Source organism: Musca vetustissima, unplaced genomic scaffold, assembly GCF_032173495.1.
Source record: "Musca vetustissima isolate MV318-11 ecotype Yass unplaced genomic scaffold, APGP_CSIRO_Mvet_v1 utg64588, whole genome shotgun sequence".
Classification (NCBI taxonomy): Eukaryota; Metazoa; Arthropoda; class Insecta; order Diptera; family Muscidae; genus Musca; species Musca vetustissima.
The window spans coordinates 40,198-65,523 of NW_026881124.1; the positions used below are offsets into that span (position 1 = coordinate 40,198).

At 35.4% G+C, this 25,326-nt stretch overlaps 1 protein-coding gene across 1 annotated transcript in view; it reads right to left on the bottom strand.

Annotated features, from left to right (window-relative positions):
• The window catches only part of LOC133327174 (dynein axonemal heavy chain 7), a 90,398-nt gene that overhangs the window by 34,579 nt on the left and 30,493 nt on the right, over positions 1-25,326 (bottom strand). Inside the window, exons 21-23 of the mRNA XM_061535741.1 lie at positions 18,917-19,204; positions 18,300-18,715; positions 13,944-14,122 (exon numbers count right to left, since the gene is read on the bottom strand). Coding sequence (XP_061391725.1) covers positions 13,944-14,122; positions 18,300-18,715; positions 18,917-19,204 — 883 coding nt within the window. The remainder of the gene's footprint in view (positions 1-13,943; positions 14,123-18,299; positions 18,716-18,916; positions 19,205-25,326) is intronic.

The window sequence follows — 25,326 nt, forward strand, 5'->3', positions numbered from 1 at the left end:
CTCACCCTCATTCACTTACTTACACGCATACTCATACAAGATAAGGCGATGTGCGGTATAAACTCATTTCACACATGGCTAACACTGTACAGAGAGGAAGATAGACAAAGATCTCCCACTTTTTTGTTGTTACCAAAAACACGGAAGATAATTATGGCCCTTTGTCACTGTCAACAGGCAAACCGCCAGCCATCCAACCAGCGAACTTTACTATAGCATCCGTTTGATGTGGTTCTTGGGGGTTTGTTTTGGTAAAATTTAATTAAAAAGCTTTGCGTATTGCGCGTTAATTTTTTGTCTTTTTTTCGAGGGACCAAGCAGTTTAAAAGAAATTACTATTTAATTCGGAACAAAGGCATCGTTAACAGGCGGTTCATGGAGGATTTAAAACAAGTGCAAATTATGTTGCGTCTAAGAAGTAAAAACCAGTAAGGAAGGTAGTAATGTCGGACGAGGCCGACTATATGATATCTTCCAACACTTTGGGTATATTAAACAGATGCATCCTAACAGAAGGACCATTAACATGAAATTGGATGAAGTAAAATATGTGATCTGTATCTAAATGTGAACAGACTTAGACCAATCTATAAATATGTCATTCATTTGTTACAATGGAACAAAATCATGTATATCGATTTAAAGCAAATATCAATCGGGCACCCGTTGAATATTTGGAGCCCAATTAACACGTAGTCGGTCGGAAATGTATATGAACTATATCTGTACTTCTACAAAATGCAATTAAGTCATTAAATTTTTTACGTTGTGAAAATTTTCATGTCAATCTGACAAACATGGGAAGTTTGGTGCGCCATTTTCTGAAAATCGGACGAAAATATTAATGGAAGCTATATCCAACTATGAACCGATTTCAACGAAACTTGTCACAGGTTAGGTTCTACTAATTTCAGTACGTTTTGTTCATATCGGACATATTTTGGGTCCTATGGAAAATAGATCTAAATCTGAACCATTTTCACCAAAACCTGACACACCTTAGACTATACCAACTTCCGTACGATAAACACATTTTTGTGCCAATCGTCCCAACATAGCGTCTTTGGTGCACCATTTACCTAAAATCGGATGAAAATATATATGGGACCTACATCTAAATCTGAACCGATTGCACCACAACTTGACACAGACTAGACACAAATTTCTGTAGGTTCGTGCCAATCGGCCTAAATTTGTCTCTTTGTCTCTCTACTATTTACTAAAAATCGGACGAAAATATATATGGGAGCTATATCTGTATCTAAACCGATTTTCACGAATCTTAGCACACATTACTCTAGACCCAAATCAGTACGCTATTCCATGCAAATCGAATGATATGTAAGGACTTTGGTTCTCCATTAACATAAAATCGGACGAAAATATATATGGGAGCTATATCTAAATCTGAAACTATTTTTATGAAACTTAGCATTCTAGACTTAAATTAGAACTTTATGGCAAATTTCGTGCAAATCGAAAGATATATTGGGACTTTGGTGCTCCATTAACATAAAATCGGACGAAAATAAATATGGGAGCTAGGTATAAATCTGAACCGATTTTCAGGAAACTTCACACACATCATTCTAGACTTAATTCGATACGCTATGCCAAATTTCGTGCAAATCGAAAGATATATATGCTTTGGTACAACATTTACATTAAATCGGACGAAAATATATATGGGAGCTATATCTAAATCGGAACCGATTTTCCCAATTTCAATAGAGTTCGTCCTTGGGCCAAATATATGAGCGGTGCCAAATTTCATTCGGATCATAAATGCGACCTCTACATTGTTTACAATTTAACATGGACAGGCAGACGGACGGACATGCATAAATCGACTCAGTGAGTGATTCTATGAATATCCTCAAAAGGAACTATGTATCTCGTTTCCTTTTGCCTGTTACAAACATATGTACAAAGACACAATACCCTGTACCACAGTGTGGTGATGTAATACAAAGTGACAGTCGGTATTGCCGACAGATATATATGGCGCAAGTCTTCGGAATTAAATACTGGTTTTAATATTCGCTTAATGTTGATCAAATCGGTTATTCAATTTGCTTCGATTTAAACAATTGTACAAATTTAAACCAGTGAGCGGAGCAGTATAGTCGGACGGGGCCGACCATACGATACCCTACACAACTACCACGGAACTCGGATGTTTATTCTGAGCCTGGACAATATTTCGTGATATTTGCCCCGACTTGCCCGATTAGAGGTCAACAGCACATCTTCCTTACATGTTCCGAATATTACAAATATTCAGTACAGCCCTTCTACTTACTTGTACAGATTCCCTTCATGGTGGGTTGAGTTGTGATGTTCGGCTTATATTCGACTAGAAAACACACAAAAAATTAAGTATTCGATCCACTTCATCCCAATTTTTTTATCACCGAAAATTATAGGCTTTGTCATTGACCATAATTGGAACTTCATGAAACATTTCAAAGCGATCAGCGCTATATTTCCGACCTCTAATTTGGTAATGGGTTACTAAATAATATCTGAATACGTAAGCACCTGTAAATATTTAAGTGTAACTCCCACATCCGAATAGATACATCAATATATTTGGTATCAATTTAAAGGTCAACCACTCCTCTTGGATATACTATCAACTTATCGGGTCTATATCCTTCAGGAGTAAATATATAAGCCATAGAATTCAAATTTTGTAATTTACACACAAAAGTCAGAGTCCATTTGACCCGCTAAAAAAATGACCGATCTTTATCAAAGCAGACATGCTTATTCTTTGGCCCGGTCCCCTTCTCCATGTAAAATTTCGCGATGTTCGGACCATAATTGCGGCCTCTGGAGCGACCAGAAAAGCCGACAAAAAGTATTTGGTCCATTTCATTCCCTAAATATTAACCGATATTTACCAAAAACAATAGGGGTCTTCATTGGTCAGAACCCATCCTACATGCAAAATTTCGTGAAGATTGTTCCATAACTGTGGCCTGTATCGTGTTTACAAATTATAATTGACAGACGGACGGACACATGTCTAGATCGACTCAGCTAGTCGAGATAAGTATACTTAAAGGTGGGTCTAGGACCAATATTTCGCGGTGTTACAAACTCTTGGGGCTGCACAAAGCTATAATACCCTGACAACATAGTTGTGTAGGGTATAAAAATAGTGACACTATGTGGGGAAGTCTTGATGTAGGCATTGTAAAGTAATCGAATCGCATAATATTGAATTTATGAATATTGAAAATGTTGACCGTTTGTGGCGGAGGTGCCAGAAGGAGTGGCCCAATCTTCCTACTAGATCTAGGCTTTTTAGATATAATAGGTTGTGCAACGTTTGGTTCAAATCGAACCTTTCATTCGCTTGATATAGGATTTATAAATTTTGAATTTTTTTGATCATTTGCGGGGGGGTGCCAGAAGGAGTGGACCAATGGGTCCCATCTTTGGATTTGATCTAGGCTTGGTAAGGATAGTCTGCTCGCATGATATTATAAAATTAATTGTTATTACAATCTTGACCATTTTGTGGGGGAGGTACCAGAAGGAGTGGACCAATGGGTCCCATCTTCAAACTTGAACTAAGTTTGGTAGAAATAGTACGATGTGCAAAGTTTGGATGATATCGGTTACTCCCTTAGAGAGAGTTATCGTGAGCACCAGCCGGCCAGATATACAGATGGATGGACGGACAGACAAATTAACTCCAAATTTGATTTGGTTCAATGAAACATGGGGTCTAAAATCAATATTTCGATGAAGCACATTTTTGCCGTGAAACGGTGTACTTACCCTCTTTAGGGTATACAAATTACTAAATATGGTACCATTTGTATTTGGCGAACCGGTTGAAGTAGAACTCTTAAATTTGGAATGAGGTTTTTCAAAATTCGACCTATAAGTATCCGAAAAGTAATAAAATGTACTAAATTTGTTACAATTTCGAAGCATGTGAACGGATAAAGCTAAAAACTTGAAATTTGGAATAATAATCAAGGTTGAGAAGAAGGGTCGATATAACGAAGTGTGTACTCATGTATACCAAAGGTACTAAACGGTACTAAATTTGGTACAATTTGAATTTACGGGAATATATGGAGCTGGAATTCTGAAATTTGAAATTAACATTATCGTCGCAATGTAGGATTGGGATATGTAGGTAGTTTTGGATATTTGTACTTGTGTGTACGAAAAGTACTGAATGGTACTATACTGAATACAATTTGGATGAACCACTAGAGCTGGAAAATTGAAATTTGAAAATAAGATGAATAACGCATTGTAGAATTGAGGTATGTAAGTAGTTTTGGAAATTCGTATTTATGTGTATTAAATGGTACTAAATTTAGTACAATTTGAATTTTGAGTGAACTGACAGAGCTGAAATTTGGACTGCTGTAGAGATGTAGGAATGGGGTACGTAGGAGGTTTTGGATATTTGTACTAATGTGTACTAAATGGTACTAAATTTGGTACAATTTGAATTGTGAGTACCTTGAATCCTGAAATTGGGAAACAAGATCTCTATTGAATGTATGATATAGGTAGTTATAGAAATTTATATTTATGAGTACTAAATTTGATATAAACTGGAGTTAGGCGATCGAATCGAGCTGAGATTTTGAAAATTGGAACTAAGATTACTGTTGAATTGTAAGGTTGGGATATGTGCAATATGATTTCTATTGGATTGTTGAGGTTGGTGGATATGTACATTTATATTCGTGTGTATAAATTTGGTAAAATTTGGATTTGTGTAAACCTATAGAGATAGAATCATGAAATGTTGAATTAGTTTTGGAAATATGTAGTACAAGTACAAAGGTCGTAAATGGTACCAAATTTACTATAGAACTAGATTTTTGTTGCAGGCAGAATTTGTGGGCCAATACAATTTACAGGACGTTTTTATGGGACCTACATCGAAACATGGATCAATATTAAACATTTTTTGCAAAGATGTTCTTCATCATGTACGAACGCGCAATATAAAATTACTACCAAGACAATAAAAACACGAAAATAGGGAGGATCTTTATGAGGATCGACCATTTTCTTCAGAAATGTGTTTCACAATCCAAGAACTCGGAATGCAAATTACAACCCTGAGAAAATTGGTTTAAAACCCTTAAAATACACGAACAATATCAGGTTCTTTTTATATGAGAACAACGTAAAAATATAGACATTCAGGAGATTACCCAAGAACTCGGAATGTCAAATTACCAGACTGAGAAAATTTGTTTAAAACCCTCAAAATACACGAACAATTCTTTTTTTATATGAGAACAACGTAAAAACATAGACATTCAGGAGATTATCTTTATATGGGGGTTTTGTCGACACATGGACCAACATCAAAAATGTTCTTAGCCTTCAAGAACCCGCAATATCAATTCACAGCCCTTTCGGTTTTAACATGTGGCTAAAACCTTCGAAATACAATGTACCCATATAGAAAATTATCTGCAAAAATGTGTGATTGGAGGGTAAAATCACCCGGAATGACAACATGAATAAAATTGACCTATACTGATAAATTTTTTGCATAGAAATATGCCAGCCTCCATAAACCGGGAGTGCGAAAATGCAGGATTTTTAAAATTGGGCTGGACCCAAAACCTTAGAAATACCAAAACCATAGACCTATATCGACCAAAAAAACCCCGAATGCCAAATAGCACTTACTTCAGTGAAAATGAAAATGCGGCAAAAACCTTTAAAACGCCCAAAATGGGGCGGTACCGTTATGAGGATGCTATTTCAAAGCGTGACAATATCAAATTAGAGCCAATTCAATTGAAAAACGTGCCCAATTTCAAAACCAGTAAGGAAAGTAGTAAATTCGGACTGGGCCGACTATATAATACCCTTCACCACTTTGGGTATATTCCACATATGTATCCGAAAAGACGTCACCTTTTTGAAGGAATTTTAACATGAAATTGAACGAACTTAAATATGTGATTTTTATGTCTTTTGGAACCTATGCTAAATTTCATTTCATTTGGGCAAGTTTAGAGCCGTTTGCAGATTTGTGTAAATCGATTTAAAGCAAGCGTGACACACTCTATTCGGTATGCTGCACTGTTTAAAATTTAATCTCAATCAAACACCTATTGATTATTTGGTGTACAATAAACATAAATAAGTCGAAATTATATATGGAAGCTACGATATATCTATATCTGAAACGACTTGAAGCAAACTTGCCAGAGATTAATTTATATTAATTTCAGTACGTTGTGCCAATCGGCCTAGCTGTGGATCTTTAGTGCAAAATTTACTTAAAATCGAACGAAACTATTCTATTATAAATATTCATTCTAGACTTAATTTAGTACGCTATAACAAAATGCTTGCCAATAAAAAGATTAGCAGGGCCTTTGGTGCACCATTTACCTAAAATCGAGCGAAACTATATATGGAAGCTATATCTAAATCTGGACCGATTTTCATGAAACTTAGCACAGATCATTCTTGACTTAAATCAATACGCTATGCCAAAATTCGTGCAAATCAAATGATTTTCAGGGACTTTGGTGCACCATTTACCTAAAATCGGGCTAAACTATATATGGATATCTAAATCTGAACCGATTTTCACGAAACTTAGCACACATCATTCTAGACCTAATTCAGTAGGCTGTACCAAATTTCGTGCAAATCGAAAGACATATAGGGACTTTGGTACACCATTTACCTTAAATCGGTAGAAAATATATCTAAATCTGAAATAGGGTTCGTCCTTGGGCCAAACAAATGAGTTGTGCCAAATTTCATCCAATTCGGATCATAAATGCGACCTGTACTTTGTATTTCGTGCAAGTCGAAAGATATATAGGGGCTCTGGTAGACCATTTACATAAAATCAGGCGAAACTATATATGGGAGCTATATATAAATCTGAACCGATTTTCACGAAACTAAGCACACGTCAGTCTAGACTTAATCCAATACGCTATGCCAAAATTCATACAAATCGACTGATATATAGGGACTTTGGTACACTATTTACCTTAAATCGGGCGAAACTATATATGGGAGCTATATCTAAATCTGAACCGATTTTCACGAAACTTAGCACACGTCATTCTAGACTTAATTCAGTAGGCTATACCAAATTTGGTGCTAATCGAAAGATATATAGGGACTTTGGTACACTATTTACCTTAAATCGAGCGAAACTATATATGGGAGCTATATCTAAATCTGAACCGATTTCCATAGGGTCCGTCCTTGAGCCAAAGAAATAAGCTGTGCCAAATTTCATCCAATTCGGATCATAAATGCGACCTGTACTTTGTTTACAATTTTTTAACATAAAGGACATGCATGAATTTTTTGAAAGTGATGCATATTTCCAAAGGACCATAGCCAATCAAAAAAATTGTTCCTTTAAAAAACATATGCACAAACATAATACCCTGTATCACAGTGCTTAATAAAATAAACTAAATATATCAATTTTGAGGATTGGTTTAAAAAAAAAATAGATATATACATTATACAGAATATAGTGTGCGGTATATAACAAGGAGTTACACATCCTACCTACAATTATGACAAAGATAGTGCAGTAATGTCTTTTGTTCAGAATTAAATAGTTGTTGTTTTTTTGTTTTTGTTTTCATACACTAACTGCTGTTATTCAATTGTCCAACTGTCATTTACTAACTCAGCCACTGTCTGTCTTTTGCGCCCCATTCCTCCTTCCTACTACATTTTAGATAAATACATCTCGTCCATATACATATATACAAATATAAATATATTTTGTTGTTCATAATGTTTCCATTAAAACCACTTAGAGAGCAAAGTAAGCGTTAACATCATTTGCAGCAATTAAGACTTTAAAGTGCATAAAATGGCGCACATCCGCCTTTTTGTAGTGTTTCATTTCGTCACAACTACAAACAAACACACACACACATACGCCTACAATAAATATTCGTATTTATACAAGCACACTCGTACGGGTAAACACGGGCGGGCACCTGCATTTGCTTCAGTCAGGTGCACTTTACCAAACTCAAATCATACTAATGTACAAATATGTATGTAGATATATATGTATGTATGTGTGAGTATAAAACGAAGAGGATATACATACATTATTTATATATACAACTGGAGTAAATAACTTGCAAAATGATGTGGAACAGTGGATTTTTTAAAGAATACATTTGAAAGCCTTCAGGAGGCGTGGATTTTTTAAAGAATACTCTTGAAAGGCTTCAATCGGGCACCCGTTCGAAATACATATGGAAGCTATGGCTGCATCTGCACCAATATCAACAAAACGCATTAACGTCATTCAAGTATCTATTTGATACGTTTTTGCAAAATTTCGAGTTAATGGAACAAACTGGAGTTTAGTGCACCATTTATGTTAAGTCGGACAAATACATATGTATATGTTGGAGCTATATCGAAATCTGAACCGACTTTCCCGAAACTTACAACATCATTCTCAATTAATTACGCTATGCCAAATTTCGTACAAATCGAAGGATATATAAGGACTTTGGTGCACTATTTACCTAAAATCGGACGAAAGTATATATGGAAGCTATATCTAAATCTGAACCGATCTTCGCGAAATTTAACACACATCACTCTAGACTTTATTTAGAACGCTGTGCCAAATTTCGTGTAAATCGAAAGATATATGGGGATTTTGGTACACCATTTACATTAAATCGGACGAAACTATATATCGGAGCTATATCTAAATCTGGACCGATTTTCGCGAAACTTGGCAGACATCACTCTAGGCTCAATTCAGTACACTGTTCCAAATTTCGTGCACCATTTACATTAAATTGGGCGAAACTATATGTATATGGGAGCTATATCTAAATCTGAACCGATGTTCATGAAATTTAGCATGCATCACTCTATACTTAATTTAGTACGCTATACCAAATTTCGTGTAAATTGAAACATATATTCGAACTTTGGTGCACCATTTACATTAAATCGGACGAAAATATATATGGGAGCTATATCTAAATCTGAACCGATTTTTCCCAATTTCAATAGGGTTCGTCCTTGGCCCAAATAAATGAGCTGTGCTAAATTTCATCCAATTCGGATTATAAATGCGACCTGTACTTTGTTTACAATTTAACACCAACAGACGGACGGACAGGCGGACGGACATGCATACATTCTCAAAAGGAACTATGGGTCTATCTCGTTTCCTTTTGCCTGTTACAAACATATGTACAAAGACATAATACCCTGTACCACAGTGTGGTGAAGGGTGTAAAAATACACGCCTCTTATAAGCCTCGAAAACATATTCTTTAAAAAATCTACGCCTCGAAAAAATATTCTTTAAAAAATCTACGCCTCTTATAAGCCTCGAAAAAATATTCTTTAAAAAGTCTACCCCTCTTATAAGCCTCCAAAAAATATTCTTTAAAAAATCTACGCCTCTTATAAGCCTCGAAAAAATATTCTTTAAAAAGTCTACCCCTCTATAAGCCTCCAAAAAATATTTTTTAAAAAATCTTTATACACCAAAAAATATTCTTTAAAAAGTCTACCCCTCTTATAAGCCTCCAAAAAATATTCTTTAAAAAATCTACGCCTCTTATAAGCCTCGAAAAATATTCTTTAAAAAGTCTACGCCTTTTATAAGCCTCGAAAAATATTCTTTAAAAAGTCTACGCCTCTTATAAGCCTCGAAAATATTCTTTAAAAAGTCTACGCCTCTTATAAGCCTCGAAAATATTCTTTAAAAAGTCTACGCCTCTTATAAGCCTCGAAAAAATATTCTTTAAAAAGTCTACGCCTCTTATAAGCCTCGAAAAATATTCTTTAAAAAATCCACGCCTCTTATAAGCCTTGAAAAACTATTCTTTAAAAAATCCACGCCTCTTATAAGCCTTATTCTTTAAGCCTCTTATAAGCCTTAAAAAATATTCTTTAAAAATCTACGCCTCTTATAAGCCTTGAAAAACTATTCTTTAAAAATCCACGCCTTGTGGTAAGCCTTGAAAAACTATTCTTTAAAAATCCACGCCTTGTGGTAAGCCTTGAAAAACTATTCTTTAAAAATCCACGCCTTGTGGTAAGCCTTGAAAAACTATTCTTTAAAAATCCACGCCTTGTGGTAAGCCTTGAAAAACTATTCTTTAAAAATCCACGCCTTGTGGTAAGCCTTGAAAAACTATTCTTTAAAAATCCACGCCTCTTATAAGCCTTGAAAAACTATTCTTTAAAAGTCCATGCCTCTTATAATATTTTATAAAATGTAATCTTTAAAAATTCACGCCTCTCAAAGTCTTGGTTATTTTATTCATACAAAACCACTGTTCAACCATATTTTTGTTGTTGTTTTATTTACAACACATACCAGATCTCTGATGTATAACCGATGCAATTTATATTCGTCCATCCATCCGGGTATGGTTTGGTATTCTGCAGGAGTACAGGTATTTCGATATATACATCTAAGATAGATGTATGTATGTGTGTTTACTCATGTGTTTGTGTTATACAACACAAAACAAAAAGATGAAAATAAATTTTCCAGTATTTACCACCTTGTCGACATTAAATGTGTTCGGGGTTCGGTAGTTCTACAGAGCATCTAAGACTTTAAATATGTTTAGCAGCTATGAATGGTGTAGAAAGGGAGGGGATAGAGACGAGAGCAGTGGCAAATTGAGTACCAAATTCGCAAAATAAAATTCCTATTTTATCAATTTTAAAATTTAAACATAATGAATAATGTGCTGCAGATATTCATTAGGATTCTGATGGGGACCGTAGGTTACCCTGGTTTGGCTCCGCCTTGCCACTTTTTATTGGTTTCCTTTTTTATTTGATTTCAAAAATGTTTACATGCATGCCGTTTCTTATTTGCATTACTACCTTTTTCCGACCTCCATTTTAGACATATTCATATCTATCTGCATGTATCTGTGTTTGTGTGTGTGTGCGACTGAATGCACATTGAATTCTTTGGAATTTTTATTTTTCCACTTGACTGAGTTGACAGTGATGAAAATTGCATTTTACTATTTTCCTACTTTTTTTGGGTTCATTCTGTGAAATACATATAATTTCAATTTTATGCAATATCCTAGAGCCAGGCAACCCTACCAACAACAAAAACAACAACATCCAGCATCACATCTGACATGTAAGTGAAAGTTGCAATTTTTAATGGAAAAACTAAGGGAATTGGAATGGAATGACAACAACAAAAAAAACCAACACACAGTAAATCGATTGTAGTTCGGAGAAAAAAAATTATGGAATATCTTTCGTTAAAAAAACACATACAAACTCATATTTCAAATTAAATAATGTTGAAGGGATAAATAAAGTTAAAAAATATTTAAAATTTAAAAAATTACTTTATAATTTTATTATAGAGTAACCTTTTTAACGTACTATAAGAGAAGGACTAGGTTTATTACAAAAATATTTTCTCAAGGACTATAAGAGGCGTGGATTTTTTAAAGAATATCTTTTCCAACGACCATCAGAGGCGTGGATTTTTTAAATAATATTTTTTTACAACGACCAACATGAGGCGGGGATTTTTTAAAGAATATTTTTCAAGAGGACTAAAATAAGGCGTGGATTTTTTAAAGAATATTTTTCAAGAGGACTTAAATAAGGCGTAGATTTTTAAAGAATATTTTTGTAGAGGACTTAAATAAGGCGTAGATTCTTAAAGAATATTTTTGTAGAGGACTTAAATGAGGCGTGGATTTTTTAAAGAATATCTTTCAAGAGGAATTAATAAGGCGTGGATTTTTTTAAAGAATATTTTTCAAGAGGACTTAAATAAGGCATGAATTTTTTAAAAAAGGGACTATAAGAGGTATGGATCATTTAAAGGCTATATAGAGGGACTATAAGAGGTTTGGATCTTTTAAAGGCTAAATAGAGGGACTATAAGAGGTTTGGATTTTTTAAAGGCTATATAGAGGGACTATAAGAGGTTTGGATCTTTTAAAGGCTATATAGAGGGACTATAAGAGGTTTGGAATTTTAAAAGACTATAAGAGGCTTTTTAAAGGAATATAAGAGGCGTGGATTTTTTAAAGGACTATAAGAGACGTTAATTTCTTAAAAGACTTTAGGAGGCTTGGATATTTTTAAAGGACTATAAGAGGTGTGATTTTTTTAATGAATATTTTTTCAGCAGGTTTGGATATTTTTTCCACTTATCACTGCTGTTCAATTTCGGATCTTTAGAGAGTGTTTGGTCAGGGTTTTCAACCAAATTGACTTTAAGTTTTTTTTTTTTTTTTTTTTTTTTGGATTGTCGTCGGGTAGAAAATCTATTTTCCCCTTATTAATTGAACATTTTTAATGAAAATTTCTTCAATTTTCATTTAGAAACTTTCTATGGCTCTTATAGTGGTTCAATTACAATTTTCTCCACATTTGCAATTAAGTTATGTTACAAATGAAAATGACAAATGTCACGAGCAACATAAATAACACAAAAAACAACAAATGGTCACTATAGATACCCACAAGCCGATTTACATAATGTCAATTTACAATTCCGAACAGCGGACAGCCATGCAATGGTTATGTGAACTTTTCAAATTAATTTGAATATTTTTTTGTGCCGTTGTTAATTAACTTAATTAGCCACAACTGAGCCAATGAACGTGGACAGGGATATAAAATCGAAAAAAATAAAAACACACACACTTATATTAACATGACAGCTACAAGTACAGGCGTTGGCAGATATAATGAACTCAGAGACATTTTTGAAGTTCAAACTGGATTTTTGAAATTATTTTATTTTAAATATTTTTTCAAGGACTATTTGCACTCCAAGAGTGTATTTTTAAAGGATATTTTTCAAGGGGCTATCTGGGCTCCAAGCACAGATTTTTAAGAATATTTGTTCAAAGACAATCTGGTCTTCAAGCGTGGATTTTTAAAACAAAATTCTTTGGAGGAATATCTGACCTCCAGGCGTGGATTTTTTAAAGAATTTTTTTCAAGGACTATCTGACCTCCAAGCGTGGATTTTTTAAATAAAGTTTTTTCCAAGGAGAATCTGGTCATAGAGTGTGGATTTTTTATAGAATTTTTTTCAAGGACTATCTGACCTCCAAGCGTGGATTTTTTAAATAAATTTTTTCTACGACTATCTGACCTCCAAGCGTGGATTGTTTAAATAATTTTTTTCTACGACTATCTGACCACCAAGCGTGGATTTTTTAAATACTTTTTTTCTATGACTATCTGACCTCCAAGCGTGGATTTTTTAAATAATTTTTTTCTACGACTATCTGACCTCCAAGCGTGGATTTTTTAAATAATTTTTTTCTACGACTATCTGACCTCCAAGCGTGGATTTTTTAAATAATTTTTTTCTACGACTATCTGACCTCCACGCGTGGATTTTTTAAATATTTTTCTTCTACGACTATCTGACCTCCAAGAGTGGATTTTTTAAATATTTTTTTTCTACGACTATCTGACCTCCAAGTGTGGATTTTTAAAATATTTTTCTCAAGGACTATCTGACCTCCAAGCGTGGATTTTTTAAAGATTTTTTTCAAGGACTATATGACCTCCAATCGTGAATTTTTATAGAATTTTTTCAAGGACTATCTAACCTCCAAGCTTGGATTTTTTATATATTTTTTTGCTAAAACAATCTGGTCTTCAAGCTTTGATTTTTTAAGAACTATCTGACCTCCAAACTTGGATTTTTTAGAGAATTTTTTTCAATGACTATCTGGCATCCAAGCGGAATCTTTTAAAGATTTTTTCAAGGCTGCTGGCATCCAAACGTGTATATATTAAAGAAGAATAATCTGGTCTACAAGCGTGGATTTTTTCAAGCATATTTTTGGAGTATTATGAAGCATATTACGATTTTTAAAGCATCTTCTGAAATCGTATCGTAATTTTTTATAAAAATATATAAACTTCGCACTTACCCTCTCGAACAAACTCCGACAAATGTTCACATACAGGCTATAGGTGAAATGTGCCCGCAAATCCTTTAAACGCTCCACAATATCATCGACTTTTTCCGTATTATCAATGGAGGCCGTGTACAAACCCACAAACCAGGCTAAGCTGTATTGATACATCGGATCGATGTTGGCCAATTCAACTGTAATGAAAATTAATGAGATTTTTCATTCTCGAGTATTAATTTAGAATGATAATAATGTTATACACGATGGCTGGGTGGCGGGATGACTGGCTGAGTCCACAACGAACCATATGGTTGGCCCCAGCCAAGTGCCAGCAAGTAAATCCGCTGCCACCAAATGCAATGATACGAAGTAAAATGGCATTTGGATTGACGGACGGAGTGGAGCGGAGGTACAGTTGGACAAATGAAATGGATTTGTTAAAATGCTAAATGACACTTGAATGTCGTGGTTATAGAATGAAAAATGTTGTACAAAGGTGGTAGGGGGCCCCGGGTGGAGAGCTATCACTTGATTGGGTGCTGGACATTTCAAATGCAATCCCAAAACCGCAGACATTTTTACGAAATGCATCGATTCATTCATTTGTAAGCCACAAGCACACACACACGCACACAATATGTGCGTACTACTGATAAGCGGCGGATATGATTGTGAAATTGTAACGAATTTTAATTGGAATTACTAACAGCAGATGATAAGCGGGACGGTGGGAAAGAGGATTAAATTCCAATAGCACATAACAGAAATAGATTAAATTACATACATATACTCCACTAAGTACCGACAGATATGTGATTGTATTTAAAATAACGGAAATTAAATTCTTTAAATATTCCTTTTTTTCAATTTTAGTTGAGGACAGGACCTTTAAATATTATCCTGCTGGCTTGACATGGTGTCAGAAGCACGCATTCACAACTGTGAGATTAATTTTTTTTTGTAAATGAAGGAGAATATTTTTCACAGGACTAAAACAAGTCATGGATTTTTTAGAGAAGATATTTTGTCAAAAGAGGCGTGGATTTTTTAAAGAATTTTTTCCACGACTGTAAAAGGCGTGGACATTTTAAAGAATATTTTTTCCAGGACTATAAAAGGCGTGGATTTTTTTAAAGAATATTTTTTCAGGGACCATAAGAGGCGTGGATTTCTTAAAGAATATTTTTTCAGGGACCATAAAAGGCGTGGATTTCTTAAAGAATATTTTCAAGGACCAACATAAGGCGTGGATTTCTTAAAGAATATTTTCAAGGACCAACATAAGGCGTGGATTTCTTAAAGAATATTTTCAAGGACCAACATAAGGCGTGGATTTCTTAAAGAATATTTTCAAGGACCAACATAAGGCGTGGATTTCTTAAAGAATATTTTCAAGGACCAACATAGGGCGTGGATTTCTTAAAGAATATTTTTCAAGGACCAACATCGGGCGTGGATTGCTTAAAGAATATTTTTCAAGGACCAACATAGGGCGTGGATTTCTTAAAGAATATTTTTCAAGGGCCAACTGTGGCGTGGATTTCTTAAAGAATATTTTTCAAGGGCCAACTGTGGCGTGGATTTATTAAAGAATATTTTTTCAAGGGCCAACTGAGGCGTGGATTTATTAAAGAATATTTTTTCAGGGACCAACGTAGGGCGTGGATTTCTTAAAGAATATTTTTCAAGGCCCAACATAAGGCGTGGATTTCTTAAAGAATATTTTCAAGGACCAACATAAGGCGTGGATTTCTTAAAGAATATTTTCAAGGACCAACATAAGGCGTGGATTTCTTAAAGAATATTTTCAAGGACCAACATAAGGCGTGGATTTCTTAAAGAATATTTTCAAGGACCAACATAAGGCGTGGATTTCTTAAAGAATATTTTCAAGGACCAACATAAGGCGTGGATTTCTTAAAGAATATTTTCAAGGACCAACATAAGGCGTGGATTTCTTAAAGAATATTTTCAAGGACCAACATAAGGCGTGCATATTTTTTAAGGACCAAGGCGTGGACTTCTTAAAGAATATTTTTTAAGGACCAAGGCGTGGACTTATTAAAGAATATTTTTAAGGACCAAGGCGTGGAATTCTTAAAGAATATTTTTAAAGCACTAAAAGACGCATGGAAATTTTGAGGACCATAATCCACAGTTCACCACAGACCTGATTTTTTCTCTAGTGCAAGACAAACAAAAGTAAAATATCTGAACGAAAATCTTCTACTTTCTCAACATTTTCCAACAATGTTTCTCTCGACGTATATTCCTGCCTCCATAGTCAGCCATTGCCTGGAAGCTGTTAACCTATCAGTAGCACAATAAAGCGGAAATTAAAAACTATAAACACTTAGACAACAAAAGCTGTGCAACATACAGACATACAACCAGCAACCAACTGAGCCACTGAGGACGTTACAGTAACATCCTTGAAAACTCACTTGGGTTCCAACTCTTTTGTGAAATAGGGATATTGGGGGGTTGGCTTGAAGATGAAAATCAACAACAAAAATAGATCAAGTAAATGGTAAGGGGTAATAGCTCTTTTGTGAAATAGAACAGGATATTGGTTTTGGGGTTTATGTTCGTAGATGAAGATGAAAATGAAGAGTTTCAATTATATTGGTAGATGGAATATTAAATACAGAGGCAATTAGTTTTTTCGACAAAAGGGAAAGAAACATATATAAAGAATATAAAATAAGTAATAATTCGGCCGAACTTTGCTTATAGTACCCAACCAACATGCGGAGGGCATAAATGACAAGTGGACCAACATATTCTCACTACAAAAGCCGTTGATGTAAAAAATCCAGGACTATAAAAAGTCTGGATTTTTAAAGAATATTTTCAAAGACTACAAAAGGTGGGTGGATTTGTTTAAAGAATATTACTTCAAGGACTATATACGGCGTGGAGTTTTTAAAAAATATTTCGTCAAGGACACCAGAGGCGTCGATTTTTTAAAGAATATTTCTTCAAGGACTACAAAATGACACACAGTGGGAAGCCATAATATAAAGTAAGAGCCGATTCGATTTAAAAATTGTGACCAAAGTCCCAAAAATATCGAGTAATAGGAGGGTAATGTTATCTACCCTGTGGATCTACCCTGCAAATTGGATCAATATTGATAAATTTGGGCAGGGAGAAGGACAAATTATCGGTTAAAAAAACTTGACATCCAGTGAGAAGCCAACATATGAAATAAGAGCCAATTTATTTGAAAAACGTAGCAAAAGTCCCCAAAATATCGAGTAATAGGAGGGTGACGTTATACGGGGTCTACCCTGAAACGTCGGTCAATATTGATAACTTATGTAATTGAAATATGCTATGCGGATTCAAAATTACATGCAATTCGGTTGGAAAACATGACAAAAATGCCGACATTTTGGAGGTAGCGTTACGTGGAGATAACTTTTAGCGGAACTCAAACTCTCCAAAATACCGAATAATGCGGCGATAACCTTCAAAATATTGGAAAGGGGGCGTAACTGGGAGCAAAATATGGATATTAACGATATTCAAATTGTTAGTAAGATTTGACACCAATTGAGTAGCCAAAATACGAAATTGAAGCTAATTCGTGGTCAAAATTTTGGAGGTGCCATTATATGGGGCAACTCTAAATAATGGACCATTATGGATAATATTTGGTTGGAAGATTTGATACTCCATGAGAGACCAAAGTATTGAATTACAGCCAATTTGGTTGGAAAACAAAGCCAAGCTCCCAAAAATACCGAATATTGATGCGGTATCATTATACGGGGGCTACTCCAATATCTGGACTGATATAATCCCTTTTTAATACCAAACATCCTAGGAGAAGTCGTAATGTATGAACAAAATTTCTAAGCTCTGTCATAAATATTGGGAGCTCCAACCAGATTTCGACAAGCAGACATACGGAAGGACATGGATAAATCGGCATGGAAATTTATTCCGACCATGAGAGGAGTCCCCGACGAATATTTTGAGGAATTTGCAAACTGAGTGACAGTCTACTTATGCGGGAAGATAAAAATCCATATATATTTCCGAAAATCACCGCCTGTAGTTCCGATACTCTTTTAGAACATATCAATTCAAGATCGAAGCTTATGGCTCGGATAGTCTTTTAGGAAATATTTCTTTCAAATCCACGCTTAAATCTTGAAAAATATTGCTTTTAAAATTCTACGGCAGGAAGCTCTGATAGTACTTGAGAAAATATTATTTAACTACTAGACGCTTAGAGCACTTATATGCCTTGAGAGAAAATATTTTTTTTATTTCTCACCTATAGCTCGACAGTCCTTGAGAGGAATTTGCTTAAAAAATCCATCCAAAATCTGTGAAAATTTAAAATAAATATATGCTTACCAATCGTAAAAAATAAAATTGTCGAATGTTCCGCAATGGGGACATAACTAAGACGTGCCGTATCAATTTGTTTCTCGGTGGCTTCGGTGATAACCTGTTTCTCGTTAATATCATTGGCCAATGCTTTGGCTGAGCTAAGGACCTGCACAGCAGTTTCATCTTCTAAAATATTCTCAGCCGATGATAGAACTTCCAATATTTGATCTTCGGTCTCTTTCAACATTCGTTTATTTTCCGCCCCCTGAACAATGAGAGTATTCTTTTCCGCCTCCAAATCGGGACGTTCACGTGCCACAGTAATGCCCAGCAATTGATCCTGTAGACCCTGTGTGGTAATCATGAAATTCAGCAGAGTGACTTTGACCGCCACTTCGGGTAAATAATGCGGATTGCGAAGTTTTGTTGTCATATAGAATCTGAAAGAGAAGAACGTATTGAGAACAGAGAAAATAAAGTGAGCTACAATTGATCTGGGGTGCGGAGCCAGGGTATATGAATAAAACCCAATATAAGAATCGAATTCTTAGTCTCCTGCCTTTGGCTCATTATATCCTTTACACCACATCCACACCCCTCTCATTTCATATTCGTATCCTGTTCCATTTTTCGAAACTCACTTAAAATTGTGATTATACTCAATAACCGAATCGCCCAATTTGATGCACAATGCTCCGCCTTGCTTGAACAGCTGTTTGAGTAAAATCGATTCGAGCAGTGGATCCAATTCTTCGCCAATATTTTCCAGCAGTACCGGCAAACCAAATTGTATGGCATTTTCCAAGACGCGCGTATAGTCAGGCTGATTAAGTCGTATAACACAAAGTTTATTATTTTTTTCCAAATTCTTTATCCATTTATTGGCCTGACCCTGCGGATCTATCATCAGGGGCCAACGGCGAGCATTTCTAGAAAGGAGAAGTAAAAAAATATACAATTAGTTCGCTTAATATATCTGGGGCTAAATAAAAGTTCAAAACTGATAAATAATCATTGGTTGGACTTCATCTGGAAGAAGCCAAGACCAAAAAACCCCAGATTCCGACAAATGTGAAGGTCTTTGATGACAGAGATGAACGGATAATAATGAATATTGCGGGCAATTCAAGGTCTACTAAACTACCGAAATATTTTTTAGGGACTATGCGCACTAAGTGGGTGGCGTAGGGGATGATATATACCAACCAACGGATCTGATTGGCTCTAATATGGCGTATCGTGGTCCCTCTTTCATCTCAATTGTGGACACTGACCTCCCCTCGGTGTCACCTGGGTAGCTATTTTCATCACCCGTTCAAATAGTGAGCTGATATGTGCCGCGAATTCACCCATAAGAACTATAAAAAAATGGGTTGAGGCGTCGGGTTAGTTGCCCCCACTCGGAAAACCTCTTCTAATATGAAAAAGCAAAGAAAAAGAAAACCAAACCCCCTAATTTTGACCCCCGCAAATGTATAAAGGACCACGATCTGCGAATCTGTACTTGGAATGTGCACAAGTTGTACTCAAGAAGTACAAAGCCGATATTATTGCCTTACAGGAAATGCGATTGAACGGGACTGTCGTAAGTATATCAGATGGTTACGCCCTGCATTATAGGTGCAATGAAACGAGACATGAATTTGGCTGCGGATTTATGGTTAACAGAAGAATAAAAGACCTCGTCTATGAGCGAATTATTATAATCCGCATAAAAGCGAATTTCTTCCACAAATTCTGCTCCGACGGAAGACAAAGATGAGATTTTAGTTGCCCCGGTCATGACATTAAAATTCTGATTGGAGATTTTAATGCAAAAATCGGAAGGGAAAATATTTTTGGCCCCACCGTCGGAAAATTAGGCCTCCATGAAGAAACATCCGACAACGGCATGAGGTTGATTGACTTCGCGACAGCAAAAAAACATGGTAGTTAGCAGCACCAGATTCAAGCATCTTGGCATACACAAGGCCACCAGGATTTCTCCTGATCAAGCAACGAGAAATCAAATTGGCCATGTTGTGATAGACGGAAGGCATTCATCCAGTGTTTTAGGCGTTCGATCGATCCGTGGAACGAATATCTATTCGGAGTGCGAACCTTAGCTGCTATAAGGTAGCCAAGGTTCACACTCGTCTTAATGTAGCAAACACAAAGGTGCAGAAGCCTACTCCTCTCAAATTACCCATTTGCTTGACGAAAGCTCCCCTTGTCCCGATATAGATAGAAGCACAATGGTAAAGAAGCTCCCTACAAACAACAAAAGTTACCAAAGCAGAAGCCTATTCCGCTCAACTTACCCACCTGCTTGACGAAAGCACGAAAGAGGGAGGAGAAACGTATTTTCAGAAAAAAGAAGAAAGAACAAGAAAAACGTGAGCATTAACAAATCGACATGTACAGGAGTCAGAATGAAGTCCTAAAATTCTACCAACGGGTAAAAACCGAATGCTGTGGTGCAGGCACATCCTCCTGTAGAGATGAGAAAGGAAACCTGGTAACAGATACAGACAGCGTGCTGAGGATCTGGAAGGAGCATTTTGAAAAAATTCTGGTATCAAATAGTAGCGCTGAAGAGGATATCCTAGAACCAATAAGAGATGGCGGTATAGAGTGTATACCAAGATGAGGTCAGAATAGCAATTAATCGGCTAAAGAACAATAAAGTAGCAGGAGCCAATGGGTTACCAGCCGAGCTATTCAAGACTGGTGGTCCGATGCTGGTTAGGAGCATACACCAGCTGATTAGTACAATTTGGCTAGAAGAATGTGTCCTGTGCACAAAAAAGGAGGCAAGGCGATATGTGTCAACTATAGAGAATATATCTCCTTCCCAAGGCATATACAGTGCTATTCAGAGTGCTGTGTGAACGACTGAAGCCAATGGTCAACGACATTGTTGAAACATACCAATGCGGCTTCAGACCTGGCAAGTCCACCACTGACCAGATTTTCACTTTGCGCCAAATCCTGGAAAAAGCCCACGAAAAACACATCGACACATTCCACCTATTCGTCGACTATAAAGCCACATTCGAGAGCCCTATCCGCTCAGAGGTGATTAAAGTCACGTCTGCGTTTTGCATTCCTGCAAAATTAAATCGGCTATGCAGCATAACTTTAACTAGATCAACAGTAAAAGTCGGAAAGGACCTCTCGGAGCCTTTTAATAGCGAACGAGGATTCAGACAAGGTGACAGTTTGTTGTGTGACCTTTTTTAACATCCTGCTGGAAAAGGTCATACGAGACGCAAAGGTGAACAGAAATGGCAATCTGTACACCAAACAACACAAGTTACTCGCCTACGCCGATGACATCGATATAATGGGTCGAACATTGCGATCGTTAATAGCCACCTTTGAAAAAATGGCGAAAAGACCAAACTGTTATCAACGCGCAAAATGCCAGAGTATTCGAACCAACTGTGGAACTTGAAAACTAGAGCTTTGAGGTAGTGAACGATTTTATATACGTCGGTACGGCCATAAACAAAATAATGGCATCAGTTTTGAGTTTCGGAGAAGGAGGTTGTCCAACAGATGCTACTATGGTCTAAGTAAGCAATTGAAAAACTAGGCCACCTCCCGCCACCCAAACTCAAACTCTGAATGACGCTGATACAACCCATGCTGTTATATGGATCTGAAGCATGAGTACTTGCGCAAGTAGATGAGGCAGCTCTTGAGATGTTTGAGAGAAAAATTCTCCGATAGATCTATGGACCAATCTGCTTGGACGGTGAATAGCGTCGTCGAATGAACCATGTACCATCAATTCTCGGACATCGGCATTATTAGACGCATTGACCTGAAGCGACTACGTTGGCTAGGTCATGTTGTGAGAATGGATAAGGATGCCCAGCTCAAAAGGCACAAATGCCACAAAAGCTGCGCACAAGACCGTCGCGCCTGGAAATTTTCTTTATGCTTTGTTTATGAAACAAATGTTCTGTCACAAGCCAGCTAAAGAAAGAAAAGAAAGACCCAACTTCCTGTAAAAAAAAATATTGCAAAATATTCTTTAAAAAATCTACGCCTTTTGGAATCGTTGAAAAAAATATATATTTTTTAAATTCACGCCTTTTGGAATTATTGAAAAAATATTTTTTTTAATCCACGCCTTTTGGGATCCTTGAAAAAATATTTTTTTAAAAATCCACGCCTCTTCTAACCTTTCCAAAAATATTCATTAAAAAATCCACGCATCTTCTAACCAAAATTATTCTTAAAAAATCTTTGCCCGGTGGAGAGTAGAGGAGAGAGTTCAACCTGCCCGATCTTAACGACTTTTTTTTACTTATTTATAAAAATGTATTTGTTTCCTTAATTCCTGATTGTGCATGAAGTTTTACTTGTATCTTGTTCTCCACATTTTTATTGCAAACATTTTATTAACTTCCCTTCATTATTCCAAATGCCTATAAAGCTATGAATAAAAATAAGCTAATACATCAAAATATACAAACATGCCTTGCCTCGAGGCCTTAATAAATCATAAATAAATTTATTGCTTCATCAAATCCCAAATTTAATGGCTTCAGAAATATTACAAGGCAATAAAACCACTGCGAATAATAAAACCACAAAGTCGGATACAGAGATAAAAAGAAAATATTGATTGGTAAATATTCTAGCATTCTGATATCACCCTTAGCCGTGGGAGAAAAATGCAGCACAATCAGCAGTTGTATGAATAATCAGAAATCCTATCATAAAATTAAAACATGGAGGAGAGCGGGAGTCACAAACACCCACTTCCGATTTAAACAAACTGCAATGGAAGAAATGTAACATATTTTTTAATTACACGCAAAGTTTTCATATGGAAAATTTCTAATTATCCATGAGAAGTGTACCACATTTACGCAAGTAATGAACGAAAAATGCTCAAAATTCATTTCAATTCACATAAAAATCACATGCCACTTTAACCTGAAATCCATTGAAGGCCTAGGGTGGGGGATGGAAAAGCGTGGCAAAATATTTGTGGAAATGGCGTAACGATTACCACACATTACACGATATTGTTGCCATAGAAAATAATCTACAACATCAATAAGTAGCTGGCAAATGCAATAATTCCAATCAATAAAAACGATTATCGTAATTTGCGATGCTATGCGACCCTAGCGAACGACCAACCACCACTATAATTTTTCTCAACATCACAGCAATCGCTACTACTTGGTAACTAGGTAACATATTGAGATAGAATCGTATTTGCGTGTGTGTGTTCGTGTTTTCAATATATTATGCCGCAAAATTTGTTACGCTGCCTGCATGAAATTCATTCGTCCTAGATCTGAACTAAATTTCACAGTGGTACGAAATGGGAAAACTTAAGGGGAAACTAAAGGTCCTTAAAAAGAACTTAACAAATATTCTTTCAAAAATACGCGCCTCTTATAGTCGTTACAAAATATTCTTGAAACCCCCCTTGAAAAAATATTCCTTAAAAATTCACGCCTCTTATAAGCATTGCAAAAAATTTCCTTTAAAATCCACGCCTCTTATAAGCCTTGAAAAAATATTCCTTAAAAACTCCACGCCTCTTATAGGAAAAAATTTTCCTTAAAAACTCCACGCCTCTTATAGGAAAAAATATTCCTTAAAAAATCCACGCCTCCTTTAAAAAATCCACGCCTCTTATAAGTCTTGAAAAAATATTCCTTAAAAAATCCACGCCTCTTATAGGAAAAAATATTCCTTAAAAAATCCACGCCTCTTATAGGAAAAAATATTCCTTAAAAAATCCACGCCTCTTATAGGAAAAAATATTCCTTAAAAAATCCACGCCTCTTATAGGAAAAAATATTCCTTAAAAAATCCACGCCTCTTATAGGAAAAAATATTCCTTAAAAAATCCACGCCTCTTATAGGAAAAAATATTCCTTAAAAAATCCACGCCTCTTATAGGAAAAAATATTCCTTAAAAAATCCACGCCTCTTATAGGAAAAAATATTCCTTAAAAAATCCACGCCTCTTATAGGAAAAAATATTCCTTAAAAAATCCACGCCTCTTATAGGAAAAAATATTCCTTAAAAAATCCACGCCTCTTATAGGAAAAAATATTCCTTAAAAAATCCACGCCTCTTATAGGAAAAAATATTCCTTAAAAAATCCACGCCTCTTATAGGAAAAAATATTCCTTAAAAAATCCACGCCTCTTATAGGAAAAAATATTCCTTAAAAAATCCACGCCTCTTATAGGAAAAAATATTCCTTAAAAAATCCACGCCTCTTATAGGAAAAAATATTCCTTAAAAAATCCACGCCTCTTATAGGAAAAAATATTCCTTAAAAAATCCACGCCTCTTATAGGAAAAAATATTCCTTAAAAAATCCACGCCTCTTATAGGAAAAAATATTCCTTAAAAAATCCACGCCTCTTATAGGAAAAAATATTCCTTAAAAAATCCACGCCTCTTATAGGAAAAAATATTCCTTAAAAAATCCACGCCTCTTATAGGAAAAAATATTCCTTAAAAAATCCACGCCTCTTATAGGAAAAAATATTCCTTAAAAAATCCACGCCTCTTATAGGAAAAAATATTCCTTAAAAAATCCACGCCTCTTATAGGAAAAAATATTCCTTAAAAAATCCACGCCTCTTATAGGAAAAAATATTCCTTAAAAAATCCACGCCTCTTATAGGAAAAAATATTCCTTAAAAAATCCACGCCTCTTATAGGAAAAAATATTCCTTAAAAAATCCACGCCTCTTATAGGAAAAAATATTCCTTAAAAAATCCACGCCTCTTATAAGCCTTGAAAAAATATTCCTTAAAAAATCCACGCCTCTTATAAGCCTTGAAAAAATATTCCTTAAAAAGCCACGCCTCTTATAAGCCTTGAAAAAATATTCCTTAAAAAATCCACGCCTCTTATATGCCTTGAAAAAATATTCCTTAAAAATTCACGCCTCTAATAAGCCTTGAAAAAATATTCCTTCAAAAATCCACACCTCTTATAAGCCTTGAAAAAAATTCCTTAAAAAATCCACGCCTTATTTAAGCATTGAAAAAATATTCCTTAAAAAATCCACGCCT